General features: G+C 41.6%; 1 protein-coding gene across 3 annotated transcripts in view; it reads right to left on the reverse strand.

Annotated features, from left to right (window-relative positions):
• The window catches only part of plcb1 (phospholipase C beta 1), a 954,845-nt gene extending 930,180 nt beyond the window's left edge, over positions 1-24,665 (reverse strand). For all 3 annotated transcript variants that reach the window (XM_072265525.1, XM_072265524.1, XM_072265526.1), the window contains exons 1-2: positions 24,196-24,665; positions 21,147-21,224 (exon numbers count right to left, since the gene is read on the reverse strand). In XM_072265525.1, coding sequence (XP_072121626.1) covers positions 21,147-21,224; positions 24,196-24,294 — 177 coding nt within the window. In that variant the 5' untranslated portion in view covers positions 24,295-24,665. The remainder of the gene's footprint in view (positions 1-21,146; positions 21,225-24,195) is intronic.
• Between the last annotated feature and the right edge of the window lie 560 nt (positions 24,666-25,225).

Here is a 25,225-nt window from a genome sequence, read left to right on the forward strand (position 1 = left end):
AGCAAAAACATTAAAATACTCTCCCCATCTGTTTTATATGAGCTCTATAATTACAGCAGCAGCATACACATGCCCAACGGAGCATTGCTTCCCTTATCCTAATTATGCTCTCAGGCTCCCTCAGGACAGCATCAGGTGCAACATAAAGTTCGCTGTGATCACATCTTAAATTCCAAATCAGTTACTCCCTAATGGACTTCACTACATTTTCTCCTAAATTAATGACTCACTTGATGCTTGGATTCACTCCTTGAACTGTTTCAGATTAAGGTGTGTGAATTATTTTCATCATGCAAACATGATCAACAAGTCTGCCTAATTTCATTTTGCAAATCCACAAGTCAGTATTTCCCAATTGCTATTCTAGCCAGTTCCCCAACTGCTTCTTGAATGATTTCTTCTTGTACTCCTTTTGAGATTAACTCTCTTTCCTAGTTGTCAAATAATTAGCTTGTGTGCATGCAGTTATGTTCCCTAGGTGTAGTTTCGTGTTTCTGCACACATACACACACCCCCAAAAGTGTATAAAATCTGAAAAAGGATCTAGTGTTTTTCAGGCATTTATGACAAGTAAACTCTTCTCAGGCTTCAAGTGGGTACAGGTCTCAATTATAACTGACGTTTCGATGACAAACTCTCCCATCGTCTTCAGGGATGATGCCTGGGCAAGTCGAAATACCACCAGACTAGACTTGCCCAGGCATCATTCCTGAAGACGATGGCAGAACTTGTCATCAGAACGTCAGTTAGAGTCAATACATGTACCCAGCTTGAAGCCTAAGAAGAGTTTATTTGTTAGATAAATTTTCATCATTAAGTTGACCTTAATATAATGTTTTTTGAAACTTTATACTTCACTGATCTATCTAAAATCACTATCAGTCATCAAAGGTGCAGCAGAGAGACAAACAGCCACAAAACATTGTTCTCCAATACTGAACATGGTTGTTCCTGAAGAATTAGTCCTGGAAGTACTAGACAAGACCAATCAACATCAAGTCTAAGCACATCCTTTGCCATTCAACAACATTACTTTCATATATCCCGTATTGTTAGCATTCTGTAGTTTACCGTAAACCAAAAGTCAACTGGACCAGCCATGTCAGTTGTACAGGTTTTTATTTTGAAACATAGCTCGGCAACTTTTATTTTGATAGCGATGTAGCCTTTAATTTTGAAATTCAGGAGGGCAGCCATATGGTATTTTATTAGTTTTTCGGTCAGACTAAAGCACATACACACAATCCTGTGTTGGCTTTCTTTTTGTTTGTGCCATTGAAATTACAGTCTGTAAGTGTTGTTTTAGTTCATAAAGGAGAAAGCTATCTGAGCAATATTTTGGATTAATAATACGTAAAAGTTTATCTCTGATTATCGGTATAGTGTTTGGCTAGCCTCGACAATTTAATGGATGTTTACATATTAATCTTCTCACAATTTTTCAAACTTTGTTTACTCATGTTGTGCATAGTTTGTGGATATTTTACACACATGTCTAGATTTATATATTCCTAATTCGTTATGAATGTGTGACACAATCATTATAAATTTTCTGCATTTACTTATAGTATTTTCTGGTTCTTTCTCAGTTTTACTCTTACTCAATTGCAGGCGTGTGTGCTGCCCAAATAAAGCACCCAGAGCTTCGACACTATATCCTGAGTATTCAATTGAGTGGAGTCTGGCTTACTGCTGAATTGTGTACTTCCTACCTCACACAAAAGGAGAGCAGTACAGTAAAAAGACGCAAACGCAGCTGGTCAAACAGCATAAGGACAGTCAATGGCCGTGAATAACAAGCATTATGGATGAGAGGTACTCAAAACACACAGCACCACAGGGAAGACAATGCTCACAAGACAGAGCGTCTGACGACAGTTCTCATCGCAGTTCACTGTGATCATCAGTTGGTACTACAGCGACACGAGCCAGAGCGAAGGCAGAGGCAGCACGAGCACGTGCTACATTTGCCATTAGAACAGATAAAGTTCGGCTAGAGACTCATTTGCAAGCACTGCACCTTGGAAAAAAGGCTGCAGCTGCTATCGCCTAGGCAGAGATATTGGAGACAGCTGTAGAGCATCACATCACATCTTGCACATAACTGCAAGGCCTGATTAAAGTGTGATGAATGCAAGGACAATAGTCATGTTACAGCCCTAAATCCTGTTCCTTCTCCATGGGCATCCAAGGTTTCGACTGCACTGCAGAGCACAGGGACGAGGAAGTGGAAGAACTTTGCTAACTGTGCACTCTTTATCCATAGAGGTTTGTAGCAGCAGTCTCGTCACTAAATCATGTTCCAAGATAAGCTTAGCTAAAGTGTATCCTAAAGGGCAGGGAAAGATGCTTTCAAGATGTCCCCTATGCTCAGAGACCAGAGCAACAGATCCTTAGCCCATGGCAATTCACCATCTTACATTCTGAAGACCTGTACTCGCGTAATGGAGAAATCTGGTAGAAGAGCAACAGGTAATCAGATTGAATCATGTAATGGTGACATTACTCTTACACTTCCAACAATAATTGAGTGTAATTCCACACAATCATGAATAAACAAAACAATTCCTGAGGCTGCTCTCTATCAGACCCACCTCAAGTGTCTTGCTGAACAGATCCCACCTCTGGGCGACAAAGCTCAAACCCTACCTCTGTTTGGGAAGAATCTCCTCACAGCACATAAGGTCAGGAAGCATACCAACAGTCCTGGTAATGCACCCTTCATACAGAAGCTGGACCTCGGATGGGTCCTTGTTGATGATGTATGCTCAGGCAACATTCTCAGACCTGTTATTCACAACTTTAAGATAAATATACTACAAAATGGGAGGTCTTCACTGTTTAGTCTTTGCACACGCCATATTAATCTTAAAGAAAGTATAAACTCCAGTTCACAGCCACAACATGGTCTCCTGCAAAACGTCAGTATCAGAAGAACAGATGATTAGGAAATGGCTTCCCCTGCTGCTGGAAATAAATCACTAGATCTATCCAATCAAATTCTTCAGACCAAGTAAATGAGGAGTGAGAAATGGCTTCTGAAAATAGTGACTTTACTGGGAGTTGAGATAGAGAGAACAGAACATCCCAGAGTAGTGTGCCTCCTGAGGTAAATGGAGCAGACACTGGACTTAGGCAGAGAAAAGAAGCATCTAAACATGGATTTTCTAGCCAATACCCAATTGCTAGGCAAAACCACAGAGCAAATCCAGGGTATGGTGGAAAATATCCAAAGCTGAATGGAACTGATCCCAGGGTTAAGCATGAAGAAATCACAATATGGAAGAAAACATTGACTCGAACAAGCCAAGGACAGTGGAAGTAGACAAACCAAATGTGTTTGTTCCTGCCGTATGGTGGAAGGAATGGAGGCTGCCATTTTATGAAGCTGCTCTGTAACCTTCATTTCATGAGCTGTCTTGTGACCTGGTTTTACTCAGGAATAGTTTTAAGAAAGTGCTTTAAAGTGGACATAATGATGCTCCTGATAATCTGCCTAATTAGAGATAATTCCCAAATGAGAAGTTATTGGTGAGGTGTTCTTTGGTAAGATAGAACATTCAGGTTTATGAATGGGGTGTCTGTGTCTGACCTGAGTAAACATCTGGTCTGATTCAGAACAAAGAGGCATTAATTACAAGTTATTAGTTGTGAGTAGTGCAATAAAATGCTGCTGGCTTGGATTAAAGGCAATGGGAAGCTAACACACTTCAGCCAGCTAGGCCAGAGCCAACGAGGTCAAAACACAGCATTTGAACTGATCAGGAGAGTGTAAGAATGAGGGGCTTTTAATGCAAAGTAGCAAGAACTTTGGAGACAATCACAAGAAAAACACCCATAGCAGGGGCTGGGAGAAGAAAGATCAATCACTGAAATCCCTCATTTTAGTGCTATAAATTGGAGAAGTGGTCTGAGTGAGGATTGGCACAGAAGGAGCCGTAGAATTCATGATTTAAGTTGTTGACCCAGGGCCAACATAGTTATGATGATATTTGTGCACAGGCAATAATGCGCAAGCTTTGTTTAATTGTGTCATGAATTGCCTGACCTAGATTAGTTGATGATAGTCAACACCAGAAACAAATAAGATATCTCGACAGCCATCAGGCACAAAAACAATGTAGAAGAACAACTGTGTGATCAGATAGTAGTGAACGGGGGAGCGTCAACAAAGTGTATTGTGTAGAGCAGTGGTCCCCAACCACTGGGCCGTGGACCGGTACCACGCCGCAAAGCATGTGCTACCGGGCCGCGAGGAAACGATATGATTTGGCAATGTGAGTCAGCTTCACCTTTCCCCATTCCCTGTCACGCACTGTTGAACTTGAAATAAGTTACCAAATCATACCAAGTAACACATAAAACCTAAAATAACAGTAACATATAGTAAAAGCAGGAATGATATGATAAATACACAGCCTAAATAAAGTAGAAATAATGTATGTACAGTGTAGTTTCACTTAACAGAATCAGGAAGATTAAGTGAAAACCGATTTGTAGAAAAAAAATCGGCACATACACACATGTGCACACAAGTGCCCGCGCAAGGCTTCATGGTCATGGTAGTCTTTCTTGGGGTAAACACAAGTGTCCCGTATTTGACTGCTACTTTTGTCCCTTATTTGGGAGTGGGAAAGTTGGCAACCCTAACTGTAAAAGACATGTTGAGGTGAGTTTCACTCTACTTGAACAATTCCCCCCCTCACCCAGTCGGCCAGTCCGCAAGAATATTGTCAATATTAAACCGGTCCGCGGTGCAAGAAGGGTTGGGGGTCCCTGGTGTAGAGCGTAAAGCTCCCAATGGCCCAGCAGCTGTACACAAAGCAGTGAAGGATGAATCAATTTTTTAAATCCTGCTGCAAAAAAAAAGGTAAAAGAGAGGGCTGATGCTTTGGCCCAGTTTTATTTAAATAATTATGCAAGCGTTGTCGTTATTGATTATCACCAAGCTATAGATGTGGAGGAGCAAAAGTCTTTGTTGATTGTGAATGATAGTTTTACTGAAGTTATCTCAAAAAGCAGCATGGCCTGCTTGAAGAGCAAAGCAAGAAAGAGCAAACTTTGCAGGTACCTTGAAAAGCCTGGAATGAGAAGAATTAGACAGTTTCACACAAGATTCCTCCTTGTTAAAAAGCACACAGGTTTGAGCAGCTCAGAGACAAACCCCACTATTTTGCCCGGCAACCATTAAGTCTCCATGTTGCTCATATGCCACTATCATGAACAGGTGGAGCATCAAGGAAGGAGCCATTAGAGCTGCTGATTGGTGGCAAGTGATGCATAAGTAGCATTATTCATGACCGTGTCACTTGTCGCAAGCTGCAGGGTAAAATGGAAAAGCAAATGATATCAGACTTGCCAGAGGAGCAACTAGGCATCTTTCTGCCCTTCACATCACTGGTCTGGATGTCTTTAGTCCTTGGACTTGGTTAGTAGACATACAAGAGGAGGTCAAGCTTTCAGCAAGTGATGGGCAGTGTTCTTTACTTGCCTGAGCACTGGAGCTGTTCACATAGAAGTGATTGAATGTATAGTTGCATTCATACTCTGAGACAGTTCTCTGCCAGGTCTGGTCCCTCTAAATGACTGTGCTATAAATTCTGTTAGTCCTTACCATGAACCTGAGTTCCAGAAAGTGATGAAGGACCCTAAAGTGCAGAGATATATCAACAGCCAAGGCTGCACTTGGGATTTAATCCACCAAACTCCTCACATATGGGAGTGCATGATTGGAATGATAGGAGAACCTGAGACTCTACACTGATGCATACAGGGTCTTCCAGCTTGAGTCATGAGATTCTGTGCACTCTCACGGCAATTATGAACTAGAACTAGAAACTTTACAGAAAAGGACCTCTAAAAATAGCAATGGCTTCATGTGCAGAATTTAGCAAATCAATTTTGGAAGCATGAATATCTGCAGACACTGCAAGTTCACCACAAATGGCAAGAGTAATTGACGAAGGTGATGTTGTGCTTCTGAAAGACAACATAGTAGCCCAAGATGACCAGCAGTCGGTCAGACTAAAGTACGTATACACAATCTTGTGTTGTCTTTCTTTCATTTGCACTATCAAAATCATCTGTAAGTGTTGTCTGAGTTCATAAAGGAGAAGGCTAGCTGTGCAATATTTTGCATTAATAATACATGATATCCCTGATTATTGATATAGTATTTGACTATCCTTGGCAATTTAATGGATGTTTACAAGATCTTAGTCTTCTCACAATCTTTGAAACTTTGTTTAGTTATGTTGTGCATAATTTTTGGATATTTTACATGCAAGCCCAGCTTCATATATTCCTAATTCCTTAAGAATGTGTGACTTAATTGTCATAAGTTTTGCTGCATTAAGTACTTATGGTATTTTTCTGGTACTTTCTCAGTTTTACGCTCACTCAATTGTATGTGTGTGTGCTGACCAAATAAAGCACCTGGAGCTTGGCCATTATATCCTGACTCCTGTGTTCAGTTGAGTGGATTTTGGCTTTTTGAGGAGAGGAATATATCAATAATGTGTTGTGAAGTAGGTCAGAGGTTGGAGATCCAGTGCAGAATATCTGACATCTATCTCAACTTCCAAAGGCCTTCTACTACCAACGGGGCCCAGGTCAGGAGTTGATTGGAAGATTCTCCATTTTCTTGGACGAGTGCAGCTCTAACATTACAGGAGCTCAACATTATCCATGGCATAACAGCTCAAATGACACCTTAAGCATTTGGATCTCCATTAGCCATCCTCTCTACCTGTGCACTGCACCAACTTACCAGGACTTCGTTGGAAACCTTTCCTAAACTATGGTATCCATCACCTACAGGAACAACAGCAGAGGTGCTCCACAATGATAATGCCTGCCATAAATCACTCCAGCTTGCAAATGTTCTTCATAATTTCATCTATTATTAAATTACTGGAATACCCTCAGTAGCAGCACTGTGGAAGCCCCTAAAATGTACGGACTGCTGCATTCCAAAAGAGCAGGGTCTCATCACTTCATCAAAAGCAATTTGTATTGGTAATAAACATCAACCTTACCAATAACTCACATGTACTATGTAAGACTCTGTTGCCTCACCAATACTCCCCGTTAATCCCGTGTTCAGAATTATATAGTCATAGACACACTGTAATTGCATAATACGCAACTTAAATCACTTGTGTATTCCTACCAATGTGAATATTTACGATCACTGCTTCTATCGTTTGAAGTGTTTCATATAGCAAGTTAAATCTAAAATTTTATAGCTGCCAACAAAAATCCAAGATTGTTGACTTTGATTTTTGGTGGGTCTCTAATACATTGCCTATAAAATTTTAAGAGCTAAATTTCAATATTTATAAAAGGTACTATGGTAGTCATGCAATCTGTGACATAAACTTGTCAGACAATAATATTAATGCAACAAAGCTGATGAGTACATTTTGGACTGGAGTGGTCCTTGTTCAATACCAAGGATAAGTCAGCACTATATGAGTAAGGGGAACAGTGACGAGAAATTGTATGTATACGCAATTGTAGCAGGCAGTAAAACAAACTGGAAGAGAAGCTTTCAAATAAAAATCAAGGTATCAGAAAAGATTATGGAAGCTGACATTTAGGTTTGAATGTGCTCAAATTCAGTGATTCTACCATCTGCAGCACTCAGGACAACTGAGCAGTAATATTTTTTGAATTGAATTGACTTTCTTACATACATGAAGAGTAAAAATCTTTATGTTACATCTCCATCCGAATGTGCAATGTGCAAATTACAGTAATTTGTAATAAATAGTATGTACAATAAGATTTTCAACAGAACAGTTAATATAGATTAGAAATACAATTGTTTTCAGTGTGAATTAATCAGTCTGATGGCCTGGTGGAAGAAGCTGTCCCGGAGCCTGTTGGTCCTGGTTTTAATGCTGAGGTACCATTTCCTGGATGGTAGCAGCTGGAACAGTTTGTGGTTGGGGTGACTTGGGTCCCAAATGATCCTTTGGGCCCTTTTCACACACCTGTCACTGTAAATGTCCTGAATAGTGAAAAGTTCACATCCACAGATGCGCCGCGCTGTCCACACCACACTCTGCAGAGTCCTGTGATTGAGGGAAGTACAGTTCCCATACCAGCAGTGATGCAGTCAGTCAGGATGCTCTCAATTGTGCCCCTGTAGAAATCCTTAGGATTTGAGGATTCAAGCCAAACTTCTTCAACTGTCTGAGGTGAAAGAGGGGCTGTTGTGCTTTTTTCGCTACACAGCTGGTATGTACAGACCAAGTGAGGTCCTTGGTGATATGTATACTGAGGAACTTAAAGCTGTTCATCCTCTCAACCCCAGATCCACTGATGTCAATAGGGGTGAGCCAGCCTCCATTCCTCCTACAGTCCACAACCAGCTCCTTTGTTTTTGCGACAAGTTGTTTGAAAGTACCATTATACAATGTTGTCCTTGTGTCAGCTAAACTTCTCCACATCTAGGCAACATGCAAGATCAAGCACTGGTTTTCGTTCAGCGAGTTGTGCTCATGGGTTACAGACTCACTCCATTGAATTCAACAGAGTCTCGTCTGATGCTCCAGTACAAGACTGAAGGGGCACAGAAATTTAAAAGAGAATTGAAACTACACACATACACACACACACAAAGTGCTGGAGGAACTCAGCAGGCCAGGCAGCATCCATGGAAAAGAGTAAACTGTTGAGGGTGGAGCTTAGGAGACAATGGCGCCTAATGGCTACTCTTTTGCTTGTATCTTCTGAAACAGCTCTATTTCTATCTTTAATATCTCTATTTTTCCCTTTCAGGGTTCCTTTGAAGACCCTGACCTGGAGTTACATGCTGACTTCGGTTCTTTGCGGGAATAGGACCTGCTCTCAGGGTTTCTCAACTGGCCGTTATTCGATATACCAAGGACGTGGCCTGGAAGATTAGATCGCCTTCAGAGTTTCGGGATTTTGTGGCTCTGAAGGCGGGTGGTCTTGAGGTCGGTGCCTCTGCAGGAAATGAGTGTGTCATGGGAGATGGAATATCGAAAACAGCAAGCTGGCTGCTGGCTGTGCGCCCAGAGACCTGAGTTCTTTGGGCACAGAGCTCAGAAAAAGCGACGCAATGGACTTTTAACATCGTAAATCAGCGAGTTGTTTGTTATGTCTCCCCTTTCACTGTGAAACAGATACCTGTTATTATTCTCTTATTAGTGAGAGAGAGAAAACCTGTGGTATGTTAAATTACTAGGTGAAAGAGTAGTCTTTGGGGTACTGCAAGTCTGTATCTTTATTGGTGCTTTGATGCACACTTGAGTGTTCAGTGGGGCAGGGGGGGTGTCGATGCTTTTTTTTGCTGGTGGGGGAGGAGGTATTGTTGCTTTGCTGCTGCTTGTGTGTGGGTGGGAGGGAACTGGGGGGGGGCTTTGGGGTCCTAACATTTAACTGTCATTCATTCTTTGGGGCACTCCTCTGTTTTCTTGGATGGTTGTGAAGAAAAAGAATTTCAGGATGTATATTGCATGCATTTCTCTGACATTAAATGTACCTTTGAGTTGACGTTTCAGGCCAAGACCGTTCATCAAGACTGGAAAGGAAGGGGAGAAATCAGAGTAAGGTGGTGAGAGGAAGGGAAGAAGAAGTACAAGGTGGCAGGCCATAGGTGAAATTGGAAAAGTGGCAGGGGTGAAATAAAGAGCTGGGAAGTCTATTGGTGAAGGAGATAAAGGGCTGGAGAAGAGAGAACCTGATGGGCAAGAACAGAAGACCATGGAAGAAAGGGGAGGGAGAGGAGCACCAGAGGGAGGTGATAGGCAGGTAAGGAGATAACGTGAGAGAGGGAAACAGGAATTGGGAACAGTGAAGGGGGGGGGGGGGAGAACAATTACCAGAAGCTCGAGAAATTGATGTTCATGTTATCATCAGGTTGGAGGCTACCCAGACAGAATATAAGGTGTTGCTCCTCCAAGCTGAGTGTGGCTTCATCAGGGCAGTAGAGGAGGCCATGGACTGATATGCTGGAATGGAAATGGGAATCAAGCATTTTGTGTGAGTGTTGCTTTGGATTTCCAGCACCTGCAGATTCTCTCATGTTTGTGAGACTTTAAACTAAGCCTCCATCTAATTACTCAGACGGACACATAAGATCCCATTGCGCTAATCAAGATTAAAGGAGTAGGGGACCCCCTGTAGAGTCAGAGTAAGTAGTTATCCCTCTCGTAGTTTTGCTAAATTAGAGTATGGCCACTGTCGTACTGCTGTCCGTGAGACTTACATTCATTTGTAAAGTAGCTGCTACTTTACTTACATTTCAATGGTGATCACATTCAGTTGTCTAAGCCTTTCATGTTCTCCTACCTGCCCTAAGGTAGTGAAATACAAACCTTCTTTCAAACACCTTAATGACAGAGCTGCCCTCAATGGTAACTTCATGCCTTCAAATCAATTTCAATTGATTGAGGATTATATAAGTGGATTATCAAAAACTTCTCAGTGGCTTATTGATGGTACAGATGAGTGCTAGTATAAACTAAGACTTACGTTGTGCCAAAACAGCAAGCAAGCAATGGAACACAGTGCTTCGGGTGTTCAGTGCCATTAATCAACTCTTCTGTGTTTCACCCAAGCTAATTAAATTATTAACAATAATAGCATTTAAATCACTTGGATTATCCTTAAATTCAAGCCTATTGCCATTCAATCCCTCCAAACAAAACAATGTTCCTCCAGACCAAGGTGCAAAACACAGTACATATAACTCACACACAACACATAAATTAATAGTACCACAAATAAATGAAGAGATAGTAAAATATATTCCAGAAGACTGACATTTGGCATAAGGTGCCTTTACAACATAAGCTACACTACAGTGGGTGCCATGGCAACACAGCAGCTATGGGACACTATTACAACTCAATCGTGTTCAATCCTGCCATACTGTTCGGAGACTCTGTACATCCTCCGCGTGGAATCCGTGCGTTTCCTCCAGGTGCTCCAGTTTCCTTCCACAGTCCGTCATTCCCAGTAGGTTACCTGGTCACTGTCAATTCTCCCGTGATTAGGTAAGGGTTAAAACCAGGGTCGTCAGGGTTACTGGGTGGTGCATCTTGCAGGGCCAGAAGAGCCTATTCTGTGCTGTTTCTCTGAACAGAATAAAAAGTAAACGGCATAACACTACTGGTACGACTATGAGCTACATCATGCATTTATTAGTTTTCAATAGGTACTTGCAAGTAGAATGTAATAGCCACTAACAGCCACTAAGGTATATGAACAAATAATAAACAACTTTTGTGTTTACCTGTCACCTCTGTTCACGAGCCACAAGCAGCTGACAACTAAACTTGGTTAGCTATAAGCAAGTGATAGAAGACCACGTTTACAATGGTTGACTAGAAACAACTGTTTAATAGGTGGAGTAAATCATCTAACGTGTTCTCAGGTAATGCATCCTGAGAAGTTTTACAATGCCAAAGGTGTTATTTCTCAAACAAGTTGCTGTTTTTGTACATTCGATCAACAAAAACAGATTACTTTGCTTGCAATTATCAAAGGAAAGTTAATTTACTGTTCTTGCAATGGATTTCAACAGCAAAATGTAACAAGCCAATGTACATGCTCTGCAGCTCATTCAGATTTTTGCACATCGAATCTGCAGTTCAAATCCTTTCCATGTTAGTTCTAACCAAGCAAACCTTCCTTCAATAAAGTGGCAACATTGCCAACATGTCACCAGACCATCGACAGCCTACTCAGCAGAAGATCCCTTTCTCATCTGTTATCAATAGCCCTCTAAAAACTGCGAGTAACTTGAAACCACTTTTTTGTTATTGTTGGGAGTGGAAGGGTGCAGATGCATTTGCAACTGAATAAAGCACACGTAACACAAAATAGGTGATTTGGCAAAGTGAGTCAAGATCGCCTCTTACCCCACCCCACCTTTCCTCACCCAAAACATAACTTTATGCTCTCTTTTCCTCTCACATACCTCCCCAATCTCCCATAAAATGCACCTGCATATTTTCCTCAGTCACTCCCTGCAGCTTCAAGATAAAAGAAATGCAGCTATTTTTCCTTTCCTCATATCCTTGCCCTACTTGTTCCGTCCTTATAAATATTTTTGGATCCTCTCCAGTGTCTATTTACTGCTAATATGACAATCAGAATTGTCCTTGATCCGCTAAGCACAGTCTCTCAGAAGTTCGATATGGGTCCTATGTGGTTTCTCTACTTTTTAAATTCGATCTCTCAAAGAAAAGCCCAATACTGCACTTACTTTCATGTATGGTCTCAACATTCCTCTTTTCAAACTGATTTATGAATCTTTATATATATTACTTAGTGCTGCATCTCTAAATAAAATAAATACGTATTTGTAAGTCGAGACTACCTGGTTCCTCACTTTCATCAGTTCCAAGGAACATTCTTGCCTATTTTCTTATGTGTAACACCCAGCTCTTAGTGATGTTGCAAGTTATGGACTTTAGCGTAAGTGTTGATGTTACCAGCACCAGAATAGTGTTGGAGGAGTTACTGAGCCTGATATTGCAAGAACCCTCCTTTAACAGATGCAGCTTAAGTGACAGGAGCACTTTCCATTAACAGCTATATCTCAATTCAGCTGTTACGCTTGCCAAAATCCTGCAAAGCAGTGTCCTAATGACTGTGTTTGAAAAAAGCAAGAAAAGATAACAATAACAAAAAGGATCACGATTAATAGTAAATATGATATTTGAACATTGAGCTGCAGATGGCAATACTTTGAGCATTGCATTTTTTTTCCTTCTTTTAAAAGAGCCACAGATGGTAATGTTCCTTCTTTAACAAGCTGTACTCATGCCAGGCCATAACGTGGCATGATAATAAACTGATGATATCATGATACTTCATTCCCTGGTGACCCAGCTAATTATTTCATAAGGATGTTTTTTTTAATATTTTTTGCTGTTGTGAAAAGTAAATTATATACTAGGAATCTCCTATGGCTCAGGGAATAGAGCATCTTTCATCTCGCTTCTTATTCGCCTTCCTTGCCTTCTCCTGCATCATTTCCCTTCTGCTTTTCTGTCCCTGGGTCTCGCTGGTTTCCTCCCACCCGCCATCTCCTGCTTCTCCCACTCGCGTTTCAATTCTTTCCTCTTCTCATTCAGCTGGTACGCGCCTACAGGGGAGAACAAATCCCAATGACCACATGCCGTTTCCACCTGCAACGCCACACAAGATGCTGGAGGATCTCAGCCGGCCAGACAGCATCTATGGAAGGAAAAGGGGCAGGCGACATTGGGCCGAGTCCCTTCACCTGACTTCCACCGAGAACTGCAAACCCAATTTGCCCCACAGCCCACCTCATAAATTCCTAATCCTTTCAATTATCTATTTACTCACCTTCTTAGTAATTCCCCCTTCCCTTTTACTCCGTATCACTTATTACCCACACATTCACCTTCCCTCCTGTCTATTCTTACTTGCCGCATTTATTTTCCTTGTCAACAAGGTCAATATTTTTCCTACCACAACAGTCCCCTCATTTCCCTCAAAACTGTGTTGATTGTATTACGTTATCAGTCATCAGTTTAAGAAAAATAATCTGGCCTTCAAAAATACAGTGCCTCATGTGGATTTTGGTATGGCCAGCTGGGCAGGGATATAGTTGTCGGGGCAGAGTTCTCAAGTTAAAGATTCATAGAGTGACACAGCAAGGAAAGAGGACGATTAACCACATGCATGACTACCAAGCAATGATCTAATTTCAACCTGCCTGCATTTCCACGAACTCCCTGTACATTTTGTCACTCACCCACACACTTGAGTCAACTTTACAGTGACCAATTACCGAGCACTTCTTTGGGAGGTGGGAGGAGCCTGGAGCAAGTGCAAGCTCCACGCAGCCAGCGCCAAACATTAAACCGAGGCTGCTGGAGCTGAGAAGCAGCATCTCTACAGGCTGCACAATGTGCTGGACAGCACTGTGCAAAAGTCTGAGGTACGTTTATACAGCTAGGATGCCCAAGACTTTTGTATAGTACTGTGTTCATCAACATGGAGCGAAAAGGGTGGTTGTAAATCTGGTGGGAGAAAGGGATGTTGGGAATGGCTAGGGTGGAGCGCCACCGGAGGGGTGTGGGACAGGTGGCAGAGAAGGAGTGGGAGATGGCACGGGTGCAGACACACCCAGTCCTGAGACACCAGGCAAGCTCATTTGATTCCAAACAATTGGTCTATTGATCATTACAGATTGTCTCTCTGGTGCTTCCCACTCCATCCCCTCTCCCTTCCCCTTTTCCCAACCATGATCCCCCTCTCCCTTTCCCCTTCCCACTCTCAGTCCACAATAGAGACCCATATCAGAATCAGATTTATCAACACTCACATACGTCATGGAATTTGTTATTTTTGTGGCAGCAGTACAGTGCAATACATAAAACAACTCCAGGACTGAGCAAAAGTCTTAGGCACCCTAGCTACGTATATGTGCCTAAAACTTTTGCACAGTACTGCACGTCTCCACTTTATATGGACTTCACTGCTGTTTTACAGGAGCAAGAGCTAAGCCATTCTACTATTTACTCACTACAAACAAAACATCAAAACGACCAGAAATGAGACAACCCCGTGACCCACCACAACCACCTCCTCTTATCCTTTCCTTGTAAATCTCCTCTTAGTATTTCACCCTGACATCAAGCTTCTGGCCAAAAGCCCAAATATTTCCTCTGGTATTTTGGCAGCTGTATGTTCACTGCTATGAAGTGCCTGACTGGTAATTCTTTTGTTATTCATTCAAGGGTTGTGTGTTTCGCAGACGGAGCCAGCACTTAGTTACCTATCCCCAAAGGTGGTGGTGAGCCACCTCCCCCTCCTGAACCACTGCAGTCCACGACAACCCAGCGACAGTGCAGGAAGGGCAATAAAGTTCAAAGTCAGGATGGTGTTGTGAGCTAAAGTCAGGTAGCAGAGTTCCCCACGTTTTTGCTGTGCATGTCGTTTTAGCTGTTAGCAATCATGGGTTTGGAAGTTGCTACTCAAGGAATTTTGGAGAGTTGCTGCAGTGCCTCCTGAAGGTGGTACTTACAACTGCTGCAGCAAATCAGCGGTAGAGAGAGTGGAAATGAAAGGGCTGCCCTACCATTGGGCTGCTATGTCCTGTACGATAACAAGCATGTTGAGTGCTGTTAAAGCTGCAGTCACCTAGACAAGTTACATCTGCAATGTTACACAAGTGTAATTTTGCTGGGCTGATAGGTTCATAACATTGAGGGCCAGTGGTCACAGACTTCTCTTGTGCAAGCTCCAGGTTTAGCTATCAGCAGACCTCTCGAAAAAGATACCATCACCTCATGGGCACTAATGTGCAAAATTCATTCAAGGAGAGGTATTTTTGGGTAACATTCCTGTTGCACACCACAGAAAGGATCTGATTGCATGGCAGGGAGTGCAAGGAAATTCACCCAGGCAATGCCTGAATTGGAGGATTTTAGGTTTAGGGAGAGGCTGGGCTAGTTTTGACCTGACAAAAGTAGACATGATTATGAGAAGCATGATAGGGTGTATGGTCAGAATCATTTTCTGGTGTTTGCGGCAGCAAAGCAAAGAATGTTTGAGTTTGAGTTAAATGGAAAGAGTTTTTATACGGGATTGTACAGGTTATGGCTTACGCACAAGAATACTTGATATCTACAATACAATGTGGTGGCGAGATCAGAAAGAATTACCACATTTTAGAGGCATTTAGAGAGACATAGACAAGACATAGAAGGAAATGGCCCTATTGTGGGCGAATGGAACTAGTGCAGTTTATACAGCAGTCTACATGGTTTATGACTGTTACCAAGATGGCGCTGGCAATACACAGCAGCTCACGGAACTTCTAGATATACTTCTTCTGAGCTACTATTACTGCCATCTGCAGCCTGTATCAACCCTGTGCTTTGAGTCTCTCAGGCTGACATGACAGCATCCTTCAGGAGGGTGAGACCACAGAAAGCATTTGACCCAGATGGCATATTTGGCCGAGTACTGAAGACCTATGCTAATCAACTGGCTGGTGTGCTTACTGACAGCTTTAACCTCTCTGCTCGGCAGTCTGAGGTGCCCAACTGCTTCAAGCAGGCTTCAAATATACCGATAGCCAAGAACATGGTAACCTACCTCAAAGACTATGCTCCTGTAGCACTTACATCCACTGTGGTGAAGCGCTTTGAGAGGTTGGCCATGAAACACATCAACTCCTACCTGAGGAGTGACCTGCACCCGCTCCAATTTGTTTACCATCACAACAGGTCCACAGCAGATGCCATTTCATTGGTCTTCACTCAGCTCGGAACAAAATGACAGTGAAGATGCATTCATCAGGATGCTCTCCACTGACTAAAGCTCTGCATCCAACACTATCATCCCTTCAAAAATAAATAAGCTCCAAGACCTAGGCCTCATTGCCTCTTTATGCAATTGGATCCTCAATTTCCTCACTTGCACACCCCAGTCCGTTTTGATCAGCAACAACTTCTCCTCCACATTCACCACCAGCATAGGTGCACCGCAAGGCTGTGTACTTTGCCCTGCAGTCATAAATATAATGCAAATACAGCAGAGGTCTGAACATAGCAGCACCTCTACTTCTTTAGAAGTTTGCCAGGTTTGGCACGTCATCAAAAACTTTGACAAACTTCTATAGACGCACAGAGGAGAGTATCCTGACTGGTTGCATCACAGCCTGGTATAGAAATACCAATTTCCATGAACAAAAAAGCCTGCATAAAGTAGTGGACTCAGCCCAGTCCATCACACGAAAAGCCCTGCCCACCAGTGAACACATCTACAAGGAATATCCGTCATCAAGGACCTTCGTTATCCAGGCCATACGCTCTTCTTACTGCTGCCATCAGGAAGGAGGTGCGGAAGCCTTTGGACCCACACCACCAGGTTCAGGAGCATTTACTACTCTTCAACCATCAAGCCCCTGAACCAGTGTGGATAACTTAACTCACCTCGACACTGAACTGATTCCACAACCTGTGGACTCGCTTTCAAGAACTCCCCAACTCATATTCTCTGTATTATTTATTACTATTATTTGATTTTTTGTATTTGCACAGTTTGTCTACTTTTGTCAATTGGTTATTTGAACGTCTTTGAGTGTAATTTTTCAATGATTCCATTGTATTTCCTTATATCTACTGTGAATGCCGCAAGAAGATTAATCTCAGAGTAGTATATGGTGACATATACACACTTCGATAATAAATCTATGTGGAACTTCAAATAGTGGGCTAAGGGCCTGTATATGTGTTGTACAATTCTACGACACCAGAGATTCCAGGATTGGAGTGACTCATTTGAGGATTATCTTGGGTTGGACCAGAAAGAAATTTCTATCATTTTTCTCTGAAAATATCTGGGAGTTTTAAACCCTGTTTTGTTTAATTTCTTTTCCAAGATGGTCTTGAATGGGATGCAGGCATCATGAAACTAAGTAGATTTGAGATGGATAATTTAAGGATCATTTTGCATGAATTATTGTTATGTTCTGAATGTAAGCAGCAGGCAGTATGGTCAGGTAGCTAACATGTTCAGGGCTTTGGAATTTATCACAGAATCCTGGATGTGAATTGAACAACTTCAACACTTCTTCCACATTCTTTCTGCTCATGCAAGTTTTCCACTTACTTGATTTTACAGTTATAATACTTACCATAGAAATAGTAGTTTTTCAGAAAGTAGTTTTTAAAACTTTTCTTAACCAATCTTTTTGATCAATTCCCAGCACATTACACAAAGGCGTACTCTTAACTTACAAATGTGAACTTTGGCATGCCTTCGCAAAAACTAACCTAATACAGCTCCACCTACAGGAGTAATGTATACTGCAGGTATTTTAGACTTTGCAACAACTCCAAGTGCACACATTGATTTTTATATATGACAGACAGACAGGCAAGTAAAACCTTCAACAAGTTCTAAAATCAAAAGCTGACAAATTGGAACTGCTGAAAATCGGGCTATTGTTTTACTACATTTTCACCTTTGTATATTTGTTTCCTTCAGTTCCAATGAAAAGATATTTATCAGGTAGTCTTTTATGAAACCAGACTTTGAGCTTTTCTGCATGATCTAGTGGAACTGACATAATCACATGTAATGTAGGAGCTGTGGTCTGGTGAAACCTATTCATTAACGTTTGTGATTTGATCAGAAATATACCCCATATAGAAAAACTAGCTCCATATTTTAACCAACTTGTTTTTAAAATCTATTATTTCTGGAGTGTGATTTTAATTTTGTTTTAACATTTCAAAATATATGATATTTGTTTAAAATTTCCATGCATATAATGCAAAAAAATTTCAGTCAACATTTTCATCACAAGTCACATGAGATCAGTTATCATTTATATACAAGTAGGTAGCTCATGTGTTTTATTTCTGGAATCCTTTCAAGCAATTAAGTTGTGACTATCATGATTCTGGAGTGGAGGAATATAGCGAGGAATGAAGAAGCTGGAGATGAGCAACATCTCTTCACCGTCCAGACGGCTCCAAACTGTCATGTCTGGTGATGGAACTTTGGAACAAGGACAAGTTCAGAGTCAGACCTGCAACCCAAGGCAGGCAAGGCTCGCATTAAATTTGACAACTGACCAGCTATAACTACTCACTGCTGGACACTAGAGCAAGAGAGCTGCCTCAGCAGCTGAGCCCAGATTTAGTAACTTTGATCAAAATCTTACTCGAATAGAATAAACATGGCAGCTTGGAAAGAAATGAATTCTGTATTTAAGCGTGGGAAAATTGCAAAACAGAATTATCCATAGCTGAAGTTTCAAGGTTTGTCCTCACACATTAATGGAAATGTGAATTATACTTGCTGCCTATTACTCTTTATTGTACATCTAAACAGAAGTCCACAATAATGAAACTCTAGATGTTACTCAGCACATAAATAGGGCGAGGTAATTTATGCAGACTATCACCAGTTAAGAGTAGAACTTCAAATGGACTACAAATTCAGAGGCAAAGTGAGCAAAAAACTACACTTAGATAAAGAGGAATATAAATTCAGGTGATTATATAGAGAATGAAATCACAGGACTGATATCAAGACACACCTAGTTCACTAACATCCTTAGGGAAAATAAAGCACCTTCCTTACACAGTATGGCTAGTAGAGGTTGGTTTTTAGCTACCCTCTGAAATAGTCCAGCAACCACTCAATTCGAGGTCAATTAGGGATAAGCATTAAATATGGAGCTATGCATTAACACCCACATTCCTTAAATGAATTTTAAAGAGCAAGTGACAACAATTGATGATCTATGCTGGTACACTGCATGCTTTTGCTGGATAAATTCCAGAGCTAAACCTTTCTGTGGCATCCATCACTATGCATCAGAAATGCAGAAACTATGGTCACTCTAGGAGACTCTAGAATGGCATCTTGTATGTATTTTCTCCTCTTTTCCTTTTCAAGCTTCTAATTCTTAAGGGTTTCCACATGGTAAATAAAACTCAGTTTACTTTGAGGAAAACTTTACCAAGAATCCATGATTGATTATTGACCAGATGTGACAGATTATTGATCAGTTTCTGATACGAAGCTGGGGAGAGCATTCACAATCTGCTTGGCTCCTCTCCTACTCTCCAAGGATTTATCTAACAGTTTCCAAGATTTTCTTCAGATGCAATTGCTGCACTCCCCAGCAATACATAAATTAAAAACTGGAACATTCTCCAGAACTAGTGGGCCTGTGATGAAATCAGATCTGTTGCACTGCTGAAATTCACAACACAAACATTCTGCAGAAGGGCTGATGTAGTATAATTTACTAAATTAAGAAAATCCCACCAATTGATCACAGGCTAATTGCCAGTGTAGGTTATATCACATCTCTACATTCCCCACAATCATCCACAAACAAAATGAGCATCTTGCAAGCCTGCACTTCTGACAATCATTGTTTTATGATCAAATAACAATCTACTGATCAGCTTTAATTCTGATTCAATTTTACTTCAGGGTTTCATCATTCTTGTCTTTACCTTATTTTTATTATTTACTTTGTTTAGTCCATCTAAAACAACATAGTGGGAGTAAGCTGGTTGAAAACTCAAGTCGTTCCTTAATCAATTTCTTTAACAAGCAAATTTGGCCAGGCAGCCCTCTGACAGAATACAACACACAAAATACTTTTCAAAGTTTTGGAAGTTCTTCAGCTAAATGGCTGCTTTCATCCGGATCCCGAGGATATCCCTATAACTTGTCGGAGCCTCCCTAAGGACAAAATATCTTTGACTGCTACAGCAGGAATTTTGTAGCATAAAAATAGAAACAGCAAAACACAATTTGCATTTCAGAGTGGTCTGAAAATAGTATAAAGCTTTGTGTTCAAAATTAATTGCATGACATTGCTGTTTTCAGCAGTTGAATTATTCTTGTTCTTAAAAACATTTTTGCAAAGCTGCCAGAGAAAAAGAATTAGTGCAAAAAAAATAGACACGTGCTAAACTTATAAATAAAACACATTGCTAATCAAGAACTACACAGAAAAAAATGTGTCAAAATTCAAAGTGTAACCCTTGGTTAGATTTGAGCTAACGCATTGTTATGGAACCATTAATCTCTACTCTTTCAGGGAAGGAGTGAACAGTCGGCGTCATACTTCCAACACGTTTCTTTGTGAATACAAAACACAAAGTACCTTTCTGCATGCCAATTACAACATGGCTCAGAGCAATCAAAATGGTTGAAAAGTGCCCATTTATAGCTCTTGTCTTTTCAGCTGTTTTTTGTTGTGTCTCCACATTATCCAAGTGGAGGTCACATCTATTTTAGTGTTTCAAATTTCACAGACCACAAGACTTCTCAAATTGATTCACTGGCAAATCATAACTGTATCAGCACCTTTAAACCGACCACCAAGTAGGAAGAAAATGTAAATGCCCTTCATCTTAATCACTCGTTGTGAAAAAGTGTGCTTAATATTGTTACCATGTAACATCTAAGATAACTGGTAAATAAAGCTTCAAATCCTGTGCACATTGCAGTGCAAGCAATCTAATTCCATTACAATAATGACATTGGAAATCAATTGTTAGTATCACATGCCAGAAGTCGATGAGTTAATAAGGCACTGCTTACCTGTGAAAACTTTTCTGGGCAATAAAATGGGTTTATGTTCCTACCTTATTTTGATCTGTCCAGTACAGGAACAATCCCAGTGGATCCACTTTCAAGGTAATGGGAGTTACAGTTGTGGAGTCCTAGCAACAGGAAAAAGAGTGAACATAAAGTTCCTTTTTCACATGTTGTGATTACTTAATTGTTAAAAGGTGTTAATGAATAACACTAATTACTTCTGGATGGAAATTTCTGAGGGCATGTCACATGTACATCCAATACTTATGCACAGTGTACTTGTAACACTCTGGCATAATAACTTGGAACACTTCACTAATGATAAAACCCAGTATAAATTCAAGCTACAGGATATTTAGATGCACAATATTGAGTAACGTTTACGCCATCATACATTATTTATTGAGATACAGCGTGCAATAGGTGCTTCTGGCCCTTCGAGCCCTGCCGTCCAGCCACCTCCCGGTTTAACCCTCGCCTAATCATGGGACAATTTACAATGACCATCGAACCTACTAACTGGTACATCCTTGCACTGTGGGAGGAAACCAGAGCACCCAGAGGAAACCCCCAGCAGTCACAGGGGAGAACGTACAAACTCCTTACAGACAGCAGCAGGAATTGACCCCGAGTCGTCTGTACTATAAAATGTTGTGCTAACCACTACGCTACCTTTTGATACAATAACTCTTAAACCACTTCAAAAGTCTTGAAAGTAATGATGGCAAGTGGCACGAGATAACTGCAAATAATAACTATTGATTATTTTGCTTCTGCTTTAATTAAGCAACAAGAATATCGGAGGATATGCACTTTACAGACTGCCTGTGTGTCTTGGACAAATTTAAACCCTTCTGGGTTTGGTCTTTAGAGTATTACAACTCAAAGATTCCACACGTCTTGGTACATCTATATTTGAATGACCACAAGGAACAGCAAATAGTGTGAAAGTGAGAAACGATGAACTGAGACAGTTCAGTTGGGAAGGGAAAATCTGTGCCGAAGAAGCAAAAAACAAAAGTTTTAACACTGTGACAGCAGTTTAAGATGATCTGCATCAGTTCTTGCAAGTTTCTCTTAAGTCTGCGCATTAAGCCAAATACATTCCTTCTGTTATCAAACTAATAATAGCCCAAATTGGTCAGAAGAAAATCACTAGTGAGAAACCCCTCACTAATGCATTCCTGACTTCTGCTCCTGCACAATACAGCACGGGAACAGGGAATGTGCAAGTGATCAGTACTTCTGACCCTTGCTCTGCCCCTGGAATCCCGGACTCTCCACTGAGCCCTGGGGGCAGTTTGGGATCATCCTGAGCGAAGGGGGCCGGATGCAACTTTTCCGTTGCCTCAGCTTTGTGTGGTGGGGTCAGCAGTCCGAAAGAAAAAAAAGTGAAGATTTTATTTTTTTAAATCATTCATGATTGTAATCAATTGATAGTATTTAAAATTCAATTAACTTTAAGTTACAACTAAAAATTATTTGTGTATTTGAACTGTTTTAGGATATCTGATTATCTCAGGCGTCCAGAAACTATTTTATCGGATTTTGACACCAGGAGCTGCCAAAAGGAACTAAGAGCAATCTGGGGACGGGGCTCCAGGGTCTGCGTTTATCTCCTGGAGCTCGTTCTACCTACGCGGCTTGCAGCAACTGCCAGTCTCTGGGCACAAGAGATGGGCAGCAGCAAAAAGGTTAGTGCAGACATGGGAATTAGTGTGAAGTGACAATGGGAAATCAAGTTGCAGTCCAGGCTGGGCACCAGCCAGCCCATTCAATCAGCACAGCTATGAATGGATTTGAAAAGGTGTTACTGCATACCAGTTGACAGAGACTGAGAGACAGAGAAGCAATGACTGCACAGACTGAGGTGCGCCTTTTGCCAACTGCCTTTCACTCCCCAGCTCAACACACCATCAGCTTGCAGCTCTGCCAACCCAACAGTGACTAATAGATTCACTCACACCAAATAACAGCTGGCTGAAGTATAAACATACAGACATTGGGCACCCATAGCCTCATACACATTGACATTAAAGACACACAGGCTCAAATACACGCTAATTACTAGAAAAGACACTTTCTAATGGATTCCAGACATTGGACAGAGAGTTTGGTACAAACACACGGCAATTGTTGGACTTACACACCCCAATACACACTGACAATTAACATGGGATCAAATGGAAACATTGCATCAAACACACACTGTCGAACATAAACACCAACCATTGTATGTATTGATTATATAGTATGCACCCAGACTCAATAGTCTGCTGAAGGATTAAGTACATACCACTAAATGCAGATTCACATATGCACTGACCAAAACTGACATTCACACACAGGCTCAAAACACACACCTGCAGAGTTGCACAATGTCATGTGTTGTTAGGTTCCTTTACAGAAAGACCAACTCTCTCACACACACGCACACTATATATATTTATACACACACGCAGGTTTCTAACAGATTATTATCAGCTATAAATCTGATCACGACATTTTACTGGAAACAAAACACAAAAATGACGCGTCCCAAGTCTGCCTCTTGCACACACAAATTTATATAAATGACACGAGTTGCATCTCGGCGAATCGATGCGAAAGGAGCTCGGAGCACCACGCAAGTGCAATTCAACACATCAAAAAGGGTGGGGGCGGGAGAGACGACAGGCGATCTGGTGGAAGGGCGGAGAGAAATGGAGACACTGAGCAGTCGGAGGGGTTGGGGCCAATGCATTCTGGTTCTCGCTGACATGGGACCAGTGATCTATTTTTAAAGCACGTCTCTCCTCCTCCTCCTCCTGTCCTCTCACAGCGGCCAGTAAGAGATTGCGGAGAGACCGCTCTCCGCTCGCACGCTTTGGGCTGGAGCCGAGCCCAGCGCTGCAACGGCACCCAAGGCATGGGCAGTGGATGGTGGGAGATACCCACCGAACACAGGACCACACTAGAATATGTGCTAGGATTGCACGCCGAGGCTAAACACTGATCACGCGTCGGTTCCACCCGCCGCCCTCCCCTCGTTACGAATTATGTTTCACCTCCGCTGCTGCAAAGCTACTTGAAGCTCGCCTCGCTGTCAATACTCACATCATCCCATTTCATAAATTTGTTCCCTTTCTTTAAGTTCTCAGGCACGCAGATGGGTTTGAGCTGTAGAGCATGGACCCCAGGCTGTGCTCCTGCCATTGAGATACATTGAAAGTTCCTCAAGGTGCAGGTGAGGGAGGGAGGAGTGGGTGGGGGCAAATAAATGGAAACAAGGAGCGCTGAAAACAGTGGGGACGATGACTCCAAGTGTCAGTTCCTTCTTCCTTCCTTCTTTTCGCACTCCGCGAAACTGGCTAGGTAGCTCACACACGCACACGGGATCACTCCAACGTCCCACGTTGTCTCCTCAATGATCCTGAGAAACACCAAGCTTTGAAGGCTGCACTGAAATCCCGGAGACTGCACAGGCAAAAGACAGCAACATTACTTGGGGGGGATAAAGAACCAGAGTGACCGCCTCTCCGTTGAATACAGCTCTCTCCGTCTCTCTCTCGCTCAGTCGCACACACACATACAGACACAAACTGTGCACCTATGTATACAGTGCACAGCGACTCCAAGCGAACAGCTACAATCACAACCAATAGCAATCCAGACACAGCACAGAAGAACGGATGTTTCCAAACATCCTTTTTAATTTGTTGGGATTTTGTACAGAAACGCGCGCGCACATATTCAGGGACTCATCCTGTAACATATACGGTATCTCTCAATGTGTGCTGAACCAAGTATAAGACGAGTTTTAAAAACAAAGTGTGAATTATATGAAGAACTATCACCAGAAGTTGCACTTGCTTTGATTTCCTCTTCAAAGCACCGTGCGTCTCGTATTGACAAACGCAGCGATTGGACAAAGATTAACGATCAGCAATCTGATGTTCATTTCTTTCCTCTTTTATGGCGCTCCTTATCACTGTCTTCTTAGAGCAAGTTTTCGGCCTTTGGCCTTATATGGTTTGCCAATTTGTCGAGTGCCTTAGGAACATTTCGCTCCTAAATACAAAGGCAAGTTAAGTTTTGCGGTTGCTTTTAAACGATTATCTTGCATTGTAAAAAGATTTTCTTTTAA

This window comes from Mobula birostris, chromosome 8, assembly GCF_030028105.1.
Source record: "Mobula birostris isolate sMobBir1 chromosome 8, sMobBir1.hap1, whole genome shotgun sequence".
Lineage (NCBI taxonomy): Eukaryota > Metazoa > Chordata > Chondrichthyes > Myliobatiformes > Myliobatidae > Mobula > Mobula birostris.